The 19,370-nt window shown below is 36.6% G+C and overlaps 2 protein-coding genes across 3 annotated transcripts; one reads left to right on the plus strand and one right to left on the minus strand.

Annotated features, from left to right (window-relative positions):
* Nucleotides 1–9,724: 9,724 nt before the first annotated feature.
* C4H11orf71 (chromosome 4 C11orf71 homolog) lies at nucleotides 9,725–10,332 on the minus strand. The gene has a single exon (XM_063095323.1). The coding sequence runs from the start codon at nucleotides 10,170–10,172 to the stop codon at nucleotides 9,783–9,785; it is 390 nt and encodes a 129-aa protein (XP_062951393.1). The 5' UTR covers nucleotides 10,173–10,332; the 3' UTR covers nucleotides 9,725–9,782.
* A 129-nt stretch (nucleotides 10,333–10,461) lies between these two features.
* Nucleotides 10,462–18,491, plus strand: RBM7 (RNA binding motif protein 7). 2 transcript variants are annotated; one of them, XM_063094333.1, is made up of 5 exons: nucleotides 10,462–10,603; nucleotides 11,549–11,711; nucleotides 12,611–12,698; nucleotides 15,478–15,571; nucleotides 17,079–18,491. In XM_063094333.1, the coding sequence occupies exons 1-5, from the start codon at nucleotides 10,508–10,510 to the stop codon at nucleotides 17,436–17,438; spliced, it is 801 nt and encodes a 266-aa protein (XP_062950403.1). In that variant the 5' UTR covers nucleotides 10,462–10,507; the 3' UTR covers nucleotides 17,439–18,491. The 2 variants fall into 2 exon arrangements, with proteins under 2 accessions (XP_062950403.1, XP_062950404.1); XM_063094334.1 differs by having other exon boundaries at nucleotides 15,481–15,571.
* The last annotated feature ends 879 nt before the right edge of the window (nucleotides 18,492–19,370 follow it).

Raw genomic sequence — 19,370 nt, forward strand, 5'->3', positions numbered from 1 at the left:
CCACATCCATACATTCAACAAACTGCATGTCAAAAACATTTTTTAAAAAAATTGTGTCCATACTAAACATGTACAGGCATTTTTTTCCTGGTCGTTATTCCCTAAAAGATACAGTCTAACAACTATTTACATAGCATTTACATTTTATTAGGTATTATAAGCAATTACAATTATAGGTATTATAAGTAATTATAATTATAGGTATTATGAGGGGTAGTCCACATGGTATTTCTAAAAAGTTACATGGTATTTCTAAATTCTGTAAGTATTTGCCAGATTTTCTCCTGTTGAAGGAAGAGTGTACCCCAGTGTGAGAATGCCAGTATCTAATTATTAGAGGATGTGTATAGGGTATATGCAAATACTATGCCATTTTCTGTCAGGGACTAGAGCATCTGCAGATTTGGGTATACATGGAAGGTCCTGGAACCAATCTCCTATGGATACCAAGGGATGACTGTACTCTTTTGTGTCTGGCTTCTTTCACTCAGTATGTTTTTGAGATTCATCTGTGTTGTGTGTACATCAGTAGAAAATTTCTTTTTATTGCTGAGTAGTACTCCATTCCATGTACATACAACAATTGTTTATCCACAATAGTCCTTTTCTTTTTTATTGTAATGTAGTTGATTTACATTTCTGTGGTACAGAGTTGGATAGCATTACTTGTGTGCAATATGTGACATTCAAATCAGGATAACACAATAGCCTTTTGATAGTACCTTCAGAGAGAATTTATGAGGTGCATTCTCATTATAGCCAATAATGAAATGGAACTTGATACAAGAAGGGGTCTAATTTTAGTACCCACACATCAAAATAATTTAGTGACATCATTTTAAGACCTCATTTATAAGATTTTACACATGTATATTTTGCAGTGATTAGAATAATGATCGGAAATCATATTATATATACACTTACACATAAATTAGTCTTATATATTCTAAAACAATTTAGAACAAACATTAAAACAAAAAGGGCTTCTTTGAATTAAGCAACAAAACAACAAAAACAACACCATCTGTATATTTTAAACAAGGTTTTATATATGTCGTTTATGTACGTAAATAATCACATGTACTAGGGTAAACCACTTTCTCTGGTCAAATAAGGCCTACTTGCTCAACAAGTTCATTGAGTACAGAGATCAGAACCAAAAACACTATTGTGTCAACACAAACAATCTTTATTTTGATAAGGTTTAAGATAAATGACTCAGCAGAGGTAAAACATTTGTTCTTCAATCTAGGCTATCACCCCTACATATCATTTAGGACTATTTTGAAGTGACCTACTAGGACAATATAAGACTTGATTGACTTATGTTAAGTAGTTAAGATAACCTAATTAAAAATAATATAGTTAAGGAATAAGAGAAATAATGGGCTTATTAAAATATTTTACAGATGATATAAATTTTAAGAAATGTTTTCTGATAAAAATTTACAATTATTTTATGAATTCAGAAAAATATAATGAGCATATTAGCACAAATCACCACAAATGCCACCACCCAGAAATAATATTTTGGCAAAATTACTTAGTCTTTTCTATGCATGTTGTATTCACATAGGTGAGATCAGATAATATATACAATTTTATATCCAGTTTTTATCATATACTTGTGTAACATTAATGTCATTATGATACAAATAACTTCACATTACTAAAATTTCAAAAATGTTTGAATGGCTACATGGAATACCATTTTGATTTTTTAAAATTTTTATGTGTTTATTTATAGCAACATATTGATTATAAATATTTGTGGAGTACAGAGTTGAATTTCAATACACGTATAAAATGTGTGATGATCAAATTAGGGTAATCAGCATATTCGTCATCGCAAAACTTAATCATTTCTTTTTGATGAGGACATTTGATCTCTCTTCCAGCATTTGATAACCTGCAGTAACTTAATGCTAATTTTAGATGCCTACCTATCTTGACTGGACACCAGTAGAACTTATTTTTCCTATCTACTTGTTTTGTGTCCATTAACCAATCTCTCACTATCCCCTTCTTTCTCTTTCCCACCTTTAGTAATCCCAATTCTGCTCCCTCCTTCTGCGGAATACCATTATAATTTTCTTTTCCTTTTCCTTTTCCCTTCCCCTCCCCTCCCCTCCCTTTTCCTTCCCTTCCCTCCTTTCCCTTTTCCATATGTCCATTCCTCCCTTCCTCCCTCCCTCTCTCCCTTCCTTCCTTCCATCTCCAAGGTCAAGGGTATGGATCCCACACAGATAGCCACAAAAAAAAAAAAAAAAGAAAGAAAGAAAGAAAGAAAGAAAATTGGAATACCAGGAATACCTGGAATACTAAGGCTGGCAGGTTAGCTCAGTTGGTTAGAGTGTGGCCTTGTAACACAAAGGTCAAGGGCTCAGTTCCTTGTACTGGCCAGCCACCAAAAAATAAATCAATAAATCAATAAATCAATCAATAAAAGAAGTTATTAAAAAGGAAAATTTGAATACCATTTTAAATGAGAGGCTGCAAGCTCAAATGGTTTCAGGGGCCAGGCAAGTAACTAAAATACGTGAAATGGAGGTAAGATAGTAGGGGGTGGTGGTAACCTTAAATACATGTCCCACCGAAAGGCATTCAAATTTAGTTTTATTTTTAAACACGGGCTGGCAAAACTTAGTGGAGAAAATCAGGAAGTCACAAAAGAATGTGTGCAGTATAATACCATGTATATTGTTTTAAAGCCGGTAAAACAATTTGGTATTACACTTTGGCATACAGTAGGGATACACATGGAGTGAAAGTAGTTTAAAAAAATAAAGCATGGGAATGCAAAATACCAAATTCTGGACAATGATTGTGTCTGACAGGAGGAAGTGATGTCAGCAGGTTATCGAAGTAAATTAAACAAAAGGGATTTAAAGTGTGGGGTAATATTTTATTTAAGTTGGGTAGTAAGTACATGGGTATTGATTGCATTTTTATATTGTTTTGCACATATTAAATATTGTATAATGAATCTTTTTAAGAAAAACAAAACAAAACAAAAACTGTTAGCTACAGAAAACCCCAGGCTGGATTTGGCCACTGGCTACCCTAGCACAATAGTAGTATGTATTGGATAGTCACCAAGTAAATAAGCCCAGCCAGCCTGCCTGATCAAATTTGAAACCTAAGTCCACCACTAAACAGTTGTGTGTGCCCTTGGGCAATTACTAAAATTCTCTGCAAACTAAGTCCCGAAAGCTAAATCTAACACTCTGCCAGTTTTTTTTTTTTTTTTTTAAATTTCTACTTCCTGCCAGTTTTTGGACAGCCCTCTATCAAAGAATGGTTTGTACACTTCTAAGTGGTTGAAGAACTGCTTTCAACCACTGTTACAGAAGTGTGAATGGCTTTGGATATTAGCTTTTGCTGCAGACTTGATAATTTTTCTCAAATGTAAAATTATAAGCCAAACAGCACTTATATGCCAAATTAAACGGTAGTAAAGTCATTTCAACAATTAACATTGTTTGAATCATGAGCAATCTCAAGCTGCTGTTTACACTTCCTGTGCTGTTAAAGTTAAAATAAGAAGTGAGATCTCCATATCTGGAGGAAAATGAAGGAGAACACCTGATAAAGATGGAGGCACTCTTGCTCTCCAGGATTTAGACTGTCAGCAGAAATGCAAAAAGACCGAGCCAGCAAAAATTTGTAAACCTTAACCACAAACCACAGATTTCCTATTGAGTTACCTAGGAGATGGGGAAGTATGGGAGAGGTTTACAGCTGGCTAAAACATATACAAGACATGCCTTTACCCAATAAAGTTGCTTAGTGCATGCGCTAAGCCCCAGAACCTTGTGTCTGGTCTCTGGTTGACCACCTCGCCAGGTGGCAGCCCCTAGCTCAAGATGTGCTTTGAGCAACTCACCTTGCTGCACTCTCTTGGCAGGGCTGCATGCGGCCCGGCTCTCTGAGGGACTCCTGGCATAGGCTATGTGTGGTCCTGCCTCCTCAGACCCTCAGGACCAAGAGAAAGGTGCACATATCCACACAAATTTGTAGCAGATATATTTTCCAAGGTCAAAGCAGAATTCTAACAGTGCCTTTTGGACCTGGACGTAAGTACAAAGAAACTTTTCATATTTCAAAATCCATTTAACTGTGCAATTGAGGAGCTTCCACCTAAATTTCAATGGGAAACGATTTGCGAAAAGGTAAATATGAAGAAAGAATAGAACTTCATAAATGCCTTCTAGGCAATGAATATGCTCAATTAAAACCACACGCTTGTGTATTCATACCGGTATTTGACAGTACTTATCTGTATGAAAAGGCATTTTCAAACATGAAATACATAAAATCTCATTAAAAATCAGCATTAACAGATGAGCATTTGCTATTGATTTTGATGATAAAGAATACTTAACTTTGTAGTCTAGTTAAGGGAAGTTCCTCCCCCAAAAGAATTCCATTTTCTCCTTAACAGCATTAGCATTACAAAAAAATGATACTAAATTATTCTTATATTTTTGATTTTATCGGTACAAATTTTGAGGTTGTTTTCTCTCGTTGTATAAGTGCCCACATAAGAGCCTTGCTACTGCCTCTTGGACCACAAAGTCTAAAATATTTACTACCTGGCTCTTTACAGAAAGTTTGCCAACCCCTGTCTTAGTATAAGTGTGAGGATTAACTAAAATAATCCTTGTGAAAGTGGTTAGTAGCCACCTAGCACATAGTCAGCACTCATTTATTTTCCTTATCCATCATTTACTTTGGATATATGTTTCCACATTTTTTGTTTTTTTTAATTATAAATAAGGAAAGTGTTAAATGCATCAAACATTTATGTGCATTAACATTTGTCCACATCTTGGATTAGGATCTAACTTACTTTAGCTTATGTTTCTAGAGGAATGTTGATTTCAAATTGAAATAAACTTTTAAGCGAAATTTATTTCTTACCATGTTACTCTTATCTGCTAAGGCCAACAGATAGTTTTAGATCAAAGAGACTCTAATTCCTGCCCGTGCCTTACTGGAATGTTCCATTTTTAGATATTGATACCAAGGAGAGAGAGCCTTCTGTGAAGTTTATTCATTCATTTAACAAGCATTCATTAAATATCTACTTTTTGGACACAACAGGTACAAATAAATTTAGACATGCCGTCTGCCCTCAGGGAGCTTCAATGTAGTACAGGGGATAAGACATAGATTATACTTCTATCACTGGAGCTCAGTATAAAGCCTCACCCCAAATATTTGAAAGAGAATGAAGGAGGAGGCTTAAAGAAAAAGAAAAAACAAAAATATCAGACGTTTACACTTTCCCAGCTCTGTCAGTCAATATAGTCCATTTTTTCACTTAACCTGGTTAAAATTGGTGTGTTCTTTGCAATGTAAAGAGCCTTGACAAATCTAGATGGACAGAAGTTTAACTGGCAGAAAATGAGGACAAGCAGTTTTGTTAAGGAGACTAGGATAGGCATAGGCACAGAAGCAGAAAAGAGCATGTGACCACATGCGGGAATTATGGATAAGAGAAAAGTCTGGCAATGTAGCTTAGTCGGATTATGAAATGTCTTAAATGTCTGTTTGTGGAGCATGCAATTTATTAGGGTTGCACTGCTTCAGTGACTCTCGGGTCTTTGGGAAGCTGAAGGCAATACTTTTCTCCTCTGACTTAGAAGTGCATTTTGTAATATCTGCCTTCAGATATTACAGTGAAATGAGCCAAAGAAATCATTATTTTTTAAAAAAATTACATTGTTAGCATACTTAAAAAATAATTGCACCTACCTGTAGTTATCAGAGGATGTTCCTAATGTCCTTCGTTAGTAGCAATTAGTCTTGATGTTCAGTGTCTAAGGAATCTGCATCTGCTTGCTCGCCTCCCTGTTCCCACTCACCCGCCAAAGACATTGATGGGGATAGGTCACCATGTGCACTAAAGGTGGTGCTGAATCGCATCAATCCATGAGTGAGGAAACCAACCAATTTGCCTAATGAATAACATTCTGGAAACTTACTCAAGTCTGCCTCACTATATAAAAACCCGTTCCTAATATCTGAAAAATTGGGGTCCAGTGGGGACCCAATGGAGCTTTTTGAGTAAGGCAGCATTTCCGTTTCTGTAGAAGAAAGTCTCCTTAGGAAGATAGTATTATGCAAAAATTTTAAATTTATGGACAAAGACATTTGTGGAACACTAAACAGGTTTTTCTGATCTTTGAACATGTTATTACACATTCTGATTCCCTAAGAAAGTGATAAAGCATGCACCAATTGTCAAATTTATTGACTTCGTGTCTTTTTCAAAGGAATGTCTTGTATTTCTAGTGAAGGTTCTGTAAAACATACCTTGGGAAACACTGGATCAGTAGCTATGTGATCAGAGGTGTGCTTTAGTGTCATTAGTCTGGAGGCTATATCCATTTCAGATGAAGTAGTAAGAGTCAAAGAAAACAGGCTATATATGTCTAGGTGATTAAAGTGATTACAGCAATGTAACATAAATCATTGTGAATTTAAACTGGGTGGAACTTTGCAATTGAATGGGCATAGGTAATAAAGACAGGACATCAGTGGTAAGGAGTTACAGGTATTCAAACTTATATATTTGGTTGGCTAAGAAAATGGGCGTAGTTTTCATAGAAATTGGGAAGACAAAAGCTGCACTGTAGCAGGATCTGGGTAAATTCACCAAAGGAATGAAAGACACCATTAATGCTGCTTGAAATGCAGTTGAGCCTTTTGATCATCACATACTCTTCCTTCCTATAGCACTTTCCTCCCACCTTTCCTTTTCCTTTCCTCCAAGTCATCCCTCTTGGAGTTGTGCTTATCACCAGATCTGGCTAAGTCTCATTGGTCTCTTTTTTTTTCTATATCCCAAATGAACGTTCTTTTAAGAGTTTTAGTGCTGATGAGGAGAGGACATAAATATCCTAATAGGACTCCTCTCCAACACATGCTAGCCAGTTGCTTAGTATGATATAATAAGTAGGGGCAATAAAAACAAACGGAAAGTTACAATGGCTTTTTAGAAACATAGAAGTATTAATTTTTTGGACTACTCTTAGCACTCATCTATTTTTAAATGACAACGTGTTTAATCACTGATATTAACAAAAATTCATTTTGTGCACTAACATAGATTTTTAATAACATGGTCTGCTCTTGGGAAAACTTGGTTGTCCCTGCTTTAGGAAATTTCATTGAAAGTTTTATGTCAGTTTTTGCTTCTACAACAGTCTTTGTGACTTGAGGGACATGTTGTAACTTGGATGGTACTACAGAGGTTAAGGACAAGAATTTAATCATCCATTGATTCATTTAAAATAATGCAGCACTTATGTCAACAAGGTTCCCCTCTTTCCAAACAAGACACAATGAACTACACCATTTTTTTTTTTTTTCTGGCACATAGACTATTATTCAACCAAAGCCCTTCTTCAGATGACTCCCACGCTAGAATAAACAGAAATAAGGTCACTCCCACTTGGTCCTCCCTTGCCCTTGTGCACTTTTGTGTACTCTTATGGAAGTCAGCTCCCTGATTTTACAGATTTTAGCCCTTGTTCCCTGGTAAGACGAATATGCTTCAAAGATGTATTTAATGCCCAATTATCTTGTAGGTGATGATTATATAAGCCAATTGGTCTGACTGTGACAGTCCCTATTTATGCCTGTCACCTCAGCATTATTGATAGCATCTTCTTCTATTCTCAAGTGCCCTGGTTTACTGATAAGGTCACCCTATGTATCACAGCTAATTTTTTTCTTCTCATTCCCCAGTTGCCCATTTCCAATTTTAAGCAAGTTTATTTTTTAGTATATAGAATTATAGATTAAATGGGAAAGAAGTCATCTAGCCCTATTTCACACTATGAGAATTTCTTTGACAAAATCCTTGACAGGATTCAGCCTCTATCTGAACTTTCTGGCATCTAATTCATTACCTTTTGACTTGGTATTTTCCAATATTAGGCATCTCTAAGTTTTAATAAAGTCCTCCTTACCTTCAGCCTTAATTTATTCTTCCCCAGTCTAAAACTCATAGTATATAGCCTGGGATTTCTTTCATAACCATGGGTTTCCGTAATGCCCAGCCCAAAGCATCCACTATACATTATGAACTAACTTCTTTTTAGAAATCTGAAGTAGTATTGTTTATACATTATCCTTGGGAAAAATGAGAATATAGTCATTTGTGTTGTATGGTTTAGATGAGAAACTTTGGTGGAAAAGCTGCAAGGCCCTGTTTACTAGCTGTATGACCTTGGAAAATTTACTTCATCTCCTTCAGACTGTTTCCCAGTAAAACAGTGAACACATAATACCTCTCTCATGGGCTGCTGTGAGAATCAAATAACACATACAAAGCTCCGTAAGAACAGACCTTATCTACCATGTTCACTTTACTCTGAGTGCCTAATGCAGGCAGTAGCAGGCACAGAATAAGTCATCCTCAATAAACATTTCAATAAACAAAGAATAAGAGCTCCTAGCACATTGCCCTGCACACAGAACTTAATAAAAGGTAGCTATTATTATTCTTTCAATTATTCTTATGAAAGCTCTGGTTTATCAGCATTCTTCTTGAGATGTGGTTCTAACAATTAAATACTGTGTGGTGTGTGACGATTTGGCTTTATCTGAACATAATTACTTTAAGAAAGTCTAAACAGACAAGAATCCACTGTAGAAAAGCCAGTATAACTCTGCTTACATAAAGAGTTGGCACTGAACAAAACCCAGTTTCTCTCAATACCATGCTTTAAACCTTGGAGAATGTATGACTAAGAGAAAAATAACAAAAAAAGAAAAAAGTGATCAACCAGGTAAGAAAATAAGCAGGACAGTGTCATGTTATGGAAAGCCACTGCAACCAGTAATTATATTACTATATCTAACAAACAGCCCAGTTTGGTGATTACCTATTGATTTATTAGCCTCCCAAGCTAGAACACATGCATTCTTTGATCTCTTTGATGGCAGGACCGTATAAAGTTCATCCAGTGCTGACCACAGAGAAGATCCCCAAATACTGGTGGACAGATGAATGAGTAAAGACAAGACATTTCAAGGAAGATGCTACAGCAGATCTACATTAAGGAGCCAGGATCGAATCCAAATAATAAAATGACAAATATAAAGCGAAATTTCATTTGGAACCTTTAGCAAAGAAATGAATGCCGTTTAATAATTTGAAAGAATAATAAAGTTTAGGTTTTGTGTTTTTAGTGTGATTGAGATTGAAGTTTATAGACATCCCTGAAAAAAAAAGGGGGGGGGGGACGGGAAGGTGGAAGAGGGTAAGTGCTAGGGAAAAGATGAAAGGATGAGCCAGTGTGATAAAAAAAAAGGGCATTTCTTTTTCACCAACAGAAGTAACGGTAAAGAGGTAGGCAGTTACAAGCTCGGATTACAAGTCTCACAGTAGAAGAATCTGCAGGGAAGGGACGATACACTTGTGAAAACCGGAGAAGGGAGGATCTGCTGTTGGAAAGATGTGAACAAAAGGTGAATGAAAGGACTGTTGACCTCTGAGGAGAATGGCCCCAGTAGCTCAGCTTTGTGCCTACCTAAGAAAATCCCTTCTACCGCCCTCTGATCTAATCATTCGGGACGCATAAAACAACTTGAATTAATCAATAGTAATTTTTTCTTTCGTGCTAAGATATATTAACAGAACTCCTACGTATTATATTAAAATGAGCATACATCCCTCTATAAATAAGACTGCGATTACACCAAGAAAGGGGTTTAGAGTGGCCTTGTTAAGTAGCTAATTGAGGAGCGGAGGAAAGGCATCCGTTTTACACTGAAATTCGGGCGGCGACGACCATTCCGAAGGCAATCAGTCGCTGGTGCAGCACACTTCTTAGGAGATCGAGTTTGACCCCAGGGGACGGGTAGGGTGAGAATCTGGCTTGGCGGCTTCGGCACCGGCCGTCCAGTTCCCTTCCCTTTATAAGGCGGGTCGGGCTCCGGCCGCCACCAGTCACTCTAGGGCTCTCGGGCCGAAAGCTCGGTCGCACCGCCTGCTGACGTCCCGGATGAATCCCCTCAGGCCTGGCAACGAGGAAGCTGTCTCCAGAGACCTTCGCATAGGCTAAGGCCGACGGGCTGAGGTCGCCGTGGGAAGCACGGAAGGTCACCCTGTTCCCATGATCGCCGGCACACAGGAACACGGAGTTCAGAGCCATCTTCAAACACTGCCCGCAGTATTTGCTCTGCGTCCCTGAGTCAAAGGAGGCCCTCTGTCGCTCCGCAGATCAGTTCGGCGCGTCTCGGACGCGGAGACTAGCTACAGCAGGAGCCATAACTAAGGCGGCGGCAGATAGAGAGGCCGTCCTTAACGAGCGCCCTCCTCGTGAGCATGCGCGGTCCGTGCGCGCACGTCGACGCCAGCTGAGAGCGAGCGTAAGGGTCGTTTACGTCGGTGACGCCTGGGGGCGCGAGGACGTGAGGTTTCCGAGAGTGCGCAGTGGGTGCGTCGGCCACGACTGTTCGGCCTGATTAGGGAGGGGGCGACACTGAGATGGGGGCGGCGGCGGCGGAAGCGGATCGCACTCTCTTTGTGGGCAACCTTGAGACTAAAGTGACAGAGGAGCTCCTTTTCGAGCTTTTCCACCAGGTAAGCAGCTGGGTTCAGCCCCTTTGCCTTTCGTTTCCCCCCTCGCCTAGAGCCCGGCCCAACTGCCGTCCCCGCTTTTTTCGCTCAAGCTTGGCAGTCCGTGGGACACCCCACAGGTGGGCTGTTTGGGGGTGGAGGGTGCTCTTAGGAAAGGGGGCGTTCGCTGGGTGTCGCTTTATCAGAAGACTGGTTAGTTCAGGCCGAAGTGTGACGGCTAAAGGTGGTGGAGGAATCCTCAACCAAGCATTTCCGTGGTAAAGATTCAGGGGCCCCGAGAGACATAATACCTGGGGCGGGGTCTTCCTTGAGCAGTTTTTTTCCTATTCTTTTCTCGTCTTCCCCATAGGGTGAGTAGTCTTTGGTTCATCTGACTGGAAACTTGTATTTCGGTTTCTTTGTCAGTATCTGTTTTCCTCTTGTTTATGAAATTGCAGCATTATTAAAATATTTAAAATATAATCATAAGTACTCCGTAGAAAAGCAGCATTTTAATGTTTCTGTATTAAAATATGTGGAAAGTTTTAAGTATCCCGTTCCCAGTCTCCTAATACCTGGTAATGTTTGATTAATTGATTTAAAAAAAGTGAATTTTTAGTCCGAGAAAATCATTCTCTTGCTCTTGTTTTCGATAAGCATTCGTTTCCAAGGAGTGGGAAAATGATGGCTGTTGGTCACTGTGTTAAAAAGTCATACAGTTCTGTGAAACATAAAGGTGATTGTGTTTACAATTCCTTATGGGCCCCTTCCCCAAATAAGTTAATCTGATTTTCAGTAAAAGCTAGGAGTTTTACTCTAACCAAAATGGAAATCTTTGTGCCTCCATTTTTTTAAAAGTTCCTGATTACATTTCTGTTGTTTTTAAACTTTGTACTTTCTTTTAGTTGTAAAATTTGAGTATTTTCCTGAAATTACCTTATTTGAATTTGAACACTTTTTTGTTTGTAGGCTGGGCCAGTAATAAAGGTGAAAATTCCAAAAGATAAGGATGGTAAACCAAAGCAGTTTGCTTTTGTGAATTTCAAACATGAAGTATCTGTTCCTTATGCAATGAATCTACTTAATGGAATCAAACTTTTTGGAAAGCCCATCAAAATTCAATTTAGATCAGGTAATGTATTAGTCCGTTTATGTTCGTTATAACAAAATACCTGGAACTGGGTGATTTATAAAGAAAATGAAATTTATTGCTTACATTTTCTGAGGCTGGGAAGTCCAAAGTTAATCTGGTGGTGGTGACAGTGACTCATTGCAAGATGGTGGAAGCAGAGAAAGACTTCTTCTTTTAAAGCCATCAGAACCATGCCCCAACCACCATTTTTAATCCATTCACTATTGCACTGTCCTACAATCCAATCACCTCTTCAAGGCTCCACCTTTCAGTTATCATAATACGATTTCCCACCTTCTTAACAGTCACAGTGGGAGCTAAGTTTCTAATACATAAAACTTGGGAGACAATTCAAGCCTCAATGAGTTTTGGGGGGAAATAATTCTATTTACTACAGGTAACTATTCACTGATGTAGTTAGGGGGAGGGGGTGGTTTGCTTCTTTGTTTTTGTTTTTAAATTTATTATTCAGTTTTAAAGAAACTTTTTTTGGATGAAAATACTGGGGGTAACTGAAACCTCAAAAAGCGAAACTGTAGATAAGGAAGGGGAGAATTACTGTATTGTGGCCAAATTGGATATTTATATGTTGGATAGTACCTTGTATGGAATGCTTTGTATTATGTATGTTATGTTACACACTTAAAGGGTGGCTGGTTAGCTCAGTTGGTTAGCTCAAGGTGTTATAACAAGGTCTAAGAGTTCGAATCCTCTTTTGGGCTAGCTGCCAAAAAAAAAAATTCACTGTGATGAAACTATAAAGCAGTCTATATAGCAATATGAGATTTTTCTCTTGTAGACTGTGTTTACCTTTTTTGAAGTGATTTGGGGTGGGGGGGGGACAAAATTTCAAATTAAATTTTCTATCAGGAAGAGTTTTTCAAATCATTCCGTTTTAGGAAGTAGTCATGCCTCGCAGGATGTCGGTTTGTCATATCCCCAGCATCATGTTGGAAATTCAAGCCCTACCTCCACATCTCCTAGCAGGTAATGTTTCTCACCTATTGCTAAAATCATTTATCAGGAATTTTCTTAGGTGATGATCTCAAAACATGTAGTGAGTGAACAGCTTCCTTCTTTATGCTCCTGTCTCTTTATTTTTGTGCTGTATTACTTGCATTGTTGGATTATTGTTATATATCTAAGGGAATTTTAGACAGGCATTGGATATAGTCTCCTTAATATAGATATATACATAACTGTATTTATGTTCATTTGTGAAGACATACCCACACATACATACACATGTACAGAATTGAAACAGAATTTCACAAAACATTACTTATGTTTACTACTTGCAGTACACTCTATTTTCTACTTTATTCATCTTTTAAAATTTTAAATTAGTTTTATGACCACTAAGTGGTTGTTACTTGCAGTTTAAAAATACTGATTAGTAAACAGACTACTAGACTAAGAATTCGTAGAATGGATTCGAGGTCTTCCTCTACCAATTGTGTAATTTTGACTTAGTCTCATTTCTCTGGTTCTACCCCTCCATTTGTAAGGAAGAGAAGTTTAATGAAATGATCTGTAAAACTCTAAAACCCCTACAGCTACCGAGGGTTAGAAAAGCTACCATATTTACTTAAATAATTTTATTTGTTTGGGGGAGGCTGATACTTTACCAGGGACGATTTTTCCTAGTATGTCTGTAGAGCTAATTAATCATAGTGGGCTTCATTCAAGAAAGATTTAAGAAATGCCTGCCATATGTCAGGTTCTTACATATATGATCTTATTTATTCCTCCCACAGCAGTCTTATGAGATAGGGATTATTTTCTCTGTATGAGAAGGAAATGAGGAGTGGAGGTTAACTTGGTCAGGTCTGAACTGCTCATAAGCAATGGGCTGGGATTCAAACAGGCAGTGTGATTGAGCCCAGCTACTATGATATAGTGTCTAATGAAGCTTAAAGTCTAGATGAAGACACATACTTTTTATATGTATACACACATGCATATCTATATTTTGTTTTTGCTAACTTCTCTGTATCATTCGAATTTTAGTATCTGTGCTGCCAAAGCAAGCACTATATATGTATTTTTGTGACCGCCTGTTTAGTTGCTATAATAAGGCCTCTGAAGGAGTAGAAAGTGCTTTGAGAAAAATTTTAACAGCAGGAGATGATATAGATGGATGAGGAACTGAAAGAAGACAGTATGCATAGATCATAATGAATGAAAATAGAGAGCAGTAGGTGATATTGGTGAAGTAGACCGGGGCTGGATAAGGTGGTATAGGCTTTAATCAAGATTTTAGGATTTTATTCTAAAATCAGTAGGAAGGTATTGAAATATTTTAAGTAGGACAGTGATAGGAACAAGGTTGTACATTAAAGAGTTGTTTGGTTGTAGTGGGAGAATGGTTTGGAGCAGACAAGAGTGAAAATAGACCAATTAGGAAGCTGTTGGTAGCAAGTTATTGGTATTGGTAGAAATGTAGCAAGGAAGCTATTGGGGCGAGGTTGGTGGTTTGGATTAGGTGGTGCAAAGAGCTGGAGGGAAGTGGATGGATATGAAGAGATATTGGAAGGTGGAGTTGTAAGCAAGCATTAGTGCAGAAAGACTACCCTCACCACATCCCTTCTTGCCAGCTGAAATTAATTAGTGGTGTTTAAACACTTCTCAGAGCAGTTCGAATTCAAAGCATTTCCAACCACTTTTATGGAACCTTTAAAGGTATCTGAGGTGGAGGGGGAAAAGGGGTTTTCCTGCTTTAGAATTTCTTGGGGAAAAAGATATACAAGTAAATACTTCAGTTTTATCAAAGGCTAAAGAGTTTATCATTTTTATACTCTTTTATAATATAAATTAAATTGTACTTTCCCCCCCTTACCATACAGATATATATAACCTGATTTAAGAAAATCAAAAATAAAAAGATCTAAACTGTAAGACAGACCAATTGGTTATTTGATTCTAAAGAGATATTTTAAAATAATTTAAACATTTTTAAAGTGAGCTTTTCTGTAGAGCAAGTTACCTCTTTAGGAAGTGAGGAGTAAGGTATAAGTCCTTAAAATTAATATCCTATCTATGTTATAGAATCTAATTCCTTATCCCCCAAAACCTGTTTCTCTTTCCTGTCTCAATAAATGGTCTACCCAGTGGCTCAAGCCAGAAATGTAGACTTTATCCTTTATTTCTTCTGTTTTCCTCATCCTTCATATCCAGTCCATCAAGTCCCTTCTGTTTTAGTTCTCAGCATTAGCTCCAGGACTGAAAAATTTTTTCTGTAAAGGCTCAGAAGGATAATATTTTAGACTTTGCAGGCAATACAGTCTCTGTCTCTGCCATTGTAGCACTAAAGTAGTCGTAGATAATACAAAAACAAAAGAATATGGCTGTGTTCCAATAAAACTTTGCTTACAAAAACTGAATTTGGCAATTTGGCCCATAGAGCTGTAGTTTGCTCACAGCTGCACTACCCCTTCCCTCATCTGGGAATGTTTTGCCTCCCAGTAATCTTACTATTCCGCTTTAATTTCAAATGTCTCGTTTTTTAGGAAGGTTGTCCCTGACTAGCTAAGCTAAAATAGAACCCTCTTCTCTCTTACCTTCACTTGATCTGTAATCATGAATTTATATCACGTATAACCATGTGAAAAAATCCAATTGTCTTTATTCTTGTCCTGGCTCCATGAGAGCAGATATTTTGTCTATCCTGTTCATTTCCACCATTGAAAACTACTTTTTGCTCATGATTGGTATTTAGTAAATATTTATTGAATGAATGGCTATATGTTAGTTTTCTTATTTTTAGCAGGTACGAAAGGACTGTGGATAACATGACTCCATCAGCACAGATAATTCAGAGATCCTTCTCTTCGCCAGAAAATTTTCAGAGACAAGCCGTGGTAGGTTGATTTTTTTCAACTTGAGTTGCTAAAAAATAAAAAATCATACTTAGTTAAAATTTTCATGTTATATCAGATAACTGTGATTTTTAATTACCTTTGTTAAGTTGGAGGTTTTATTCCTTAAGTCTTTAAGACATAGATGTAAATTAACTTTTTCTCAAATTTTGTTAGACTGCCATGGTCTTTGTAGTTTGATTGCTCATTTTAGTTTTCACTGGGCTAAAATGCATACTTAAAAGACTGAAGATAAATAGAAGTAAGACTGCATTTTAAACTTGTATTTCTCTTTCCAACCATCGTTGTGGGTTATGTGTATTTACAAATACTAGAGATTTATTGTTTCATGCTCTTGCAACCTATCTTATAAACTCTTTTTAGTATTTTAATATACTGGAGTCTTCTAGACCAGCTCTTCCATGAACTTTCCATTTTTTAATAGTAATATCACTGTGAAAAAATAGCTAAAGTCTTAGCTATCTTTTACTCTTCCATCTTTGTCTCTACTCTTTCACCACATCCTTCATGTCTTTATTTGCAGTAGTTCTTAACGTTCATTTCTTCCTTTCTATTTTCTTTACCCAAATCATGATCTTGACTTGTGGTCCCCAGGCTTTTGTATTTCACAAGTCTGCAAAATAAAAATATAAAAATGAAATAAAATAGAGAATAATATAATGGGATGTCAACTTTTATGTACATACTGCTTATTTTTATCATTTTACTATAGACCATAACTAAAAATCATCCTGGATTAATATCTATCCACAGGCAGAATTTGGGAATCACTGGGCAAGTCAGTTAGTATGTCTCCATTTTCCCCCTCACTAATCTAGTTTGCACATCATTTAAAAATTAATATTTTAACTCTGCTTTGCTTATCTTCCCTGCACATCGACTTTCCGTTGCTTACAAGATAAGGTCAGATTTCTCTAGACTATTTGTTAGGCATTCCCATCTGATTCCAGTAAACCTTTTAGCTTTACCTTCCATCCTGTACTGCTTATAAGTTCTATAACCTATCTCAGCCAGAATTACTTGGTACTTTATGAATCCAGTCTGTGTTTCCCTGTTATTTTTGTTTGTGTAATTTCCATTCTTCTTAAAAGCATGCCTCCCTCTTAAAATATTTCATCCATTCTTTTAATACTCAGATCACATGCCACCTTCACGAAGCTTTTCCTAATGATACTGAACTCCTGGTTCTTTATATGTTCATTATACAGTGATTTGCATTATAATCATTTTGTGTTGCTTCTTCCCTTCTAAGTTGTATTCTTGAGGGCAACAAGTAGTATTTCTGTACAGGTATCTTACATAGGCATACATTGGAATGAATGCAGCTATTGTATTGTACTACTTTAGTTATGTTTAACTTAGGATCCATCTATGCAAGAGTGATTTTGCTTTTCCTTCATTATCCATTTGGTTAACTGTGACCGAATAAATACTGGCTTTATCTAGAAGTATTTGCAGTTAACATTTTCTTGTTTTTCTCTTCCCTCAGATGAACAGTGTTTTGAGACAAATGTCATATGGTGGAAAAGTTGGTTCTCCACATCTGGATCCATCGGGATTTTCACCATCAGTTCAGTCACATAGTCATACTTTTAACCAATCTTCAAGCTCCCAGTGGCGTCAAGATACACCATCACAGCGCAAAGTCAGACAGAATTCTCATCCCTACCCTGCAGATAGACATTATAGCCGTGAACAGCGTTATACTGACCATGGGTCTGACCATCATTACAGAGGAAGCAGAGATGATTTTTTTTATGAAGATAGGAATCATGATGGCTGGAGCCATGACTATGACAACAGAAGAGACAGTAGTAGAGATGGAAAATGGCGCTCATCTCGACACTAATGAGTGTTCAAAGGACATTGTTTTTATAGAGTCATTTTAGGCCCTTTTGCCTAACTTCTGGAAATATTTTGTTGAAAACTGTACAGAGCAGCTTTACAAGTTGCTGCATTTCTTCATAAATTTTTTTAAATCTATAGCTACAGTTTAATACAGAAATGGAAAGAATTGTGGTTCCAATTTTATTACACTAATAACCTTTTACTCAGGTTTTGATGAAGAAGAAAGAGTTTTATGCAAAAATGCCTAAATTCTTAATCGTTTTAGATAGTGTAGGAAGGGGCAAATTATATAGATTGGTTGTACTATAAAGCAAATATTTTAATTATTTTCTTTTTGTATTATGAGAAATTTCTGTTAGCAAAACAGATTTCAGTGTATATAATAGAAAACATCCAAGTTGATAGTCTGAAATGGGTATGAGTATTTTGTGAATATATTAGAAAATACAACTTTTCAGTGATTCATTTTACTAACATTTTATTTGAGAAAGCTATTGGTAAAGTTTGGGGATAAATCATATTGCTTAACTTCGGGAACTTAAGTATCAGTTCTGTGGCATGCTCTTTTTAAGTTTTACCCTAATAGAACATATACGTGTAAATCTACATGTACTGTTTTATTCTAAAAATTTATAATTTGTCCATTAAATCATTTTGTATGACTAAAGTTACTCAGGAAGTTAAATATTTTACACGTATATTTTTACATTAAAAATACGGTGTTGGGGGCTGGCCGGTTAGCTCAGTTGGTTCAAGCTCAGCCTTATAACTCCAAAGTCATGGGTTTGGATCCCCATAACTGCCAGCTGTAAGAAAAAAAAATGCAGTGTTAATGTAAATCCCCTTTTCCAGGAAGAACAAAAATGCCAACACATGGATAAAGTGGTAAAATGTTTTACTGAAAGTATACTTTTCTGGAAGAAAGATTCATGGAAGTGTAAGTGCTGCCTCTATCACTCAAACTTTAAAATTTTTTAACATTTTCAAAGTTTCTAGCACTTCTGTACAAAGCATTTTATTATGGAGATTGTACATGTTGCTTTTTTGTTTGAACATTTGGAAGAATTTAATCTTAACATTTTCTGATTTTAAAAATTTAAAGTCTTTAACAAAATTTATGTATCAAGATATTCTTTCCCTTTCATTACAGAATTGTTTATAAAAGTTAATTCCTTGAAACATTTGGATCCTTTTTAATACAGACCACAGCATTTGTACTATGTTGCTTTATAATATATTAAAAACATAAAAAGGGGACATGTGTCTTATTTTTTGACTTCATTAACTTCAGAGACACTGTATGTAAAAAAATTAGCAACATACTGTTATTCGGTGATTGGTGTTAAGAAATGTGAGTAATTTACTGCATCCTGAAATATGTCTTTTGTATGTATTGAATCTGAAGATTTAGAATCAGATATTCAGTGACCCCTGGATTATACTTTGGAACACTATAAACTAATTTAGTTACCCTTCCTGGGTAACTAGAAGTGTATGTACATTCAGATTTTCTGTGTTTCTAAATCAGTTTTTCTATCTCAGTAGATGGAGCTATTCAACTCAGTATAAAGTTAAGACAAACAGTTTCTGTTTACTTAAGCAGTTTAAAAGTAGGATTTTTTCCAATGAGCCTGTTATTTTCAGGTATCTTATCTACATGAAAACTTAGCAGGTTTAGATGTATTAACAAAGATTAAAACTGCTTTATTACAATTAATCTGTGAGTCAGATCCATTCATACTGGTTCACAGGTGGTCCTGATTCAGAATAATCTTTTTCAGTGGCTTTTGGTGGAAACCTTGTGAAGTTCCAGTTAATCTTTTTCACTTCAATTTCACCTTGTTGAGGGTAATCAAACTAAAAGCATGTACTTTGTAAAGCGATAGAACAAGACAGCCTCAAAGAATTTGATATGGTTGGTGAGACTACTCAC

Source organism: Cynocephalus volans, chromosome 4 (genome assembly GCF_027409185.1).
Source record: "Cynocephalus volans isolate mCynVol1 chromosome 4, mCynVol1.pri, whole genome shotgun sequence".
Classification (NCBI taxonomy): domain Eukaryota; kingdom Metazoa; phylum Chordata; class Mammalia; order Dermoptera; family Cynocephalidae; genus Cynocephalus; species Cynocephalus volans.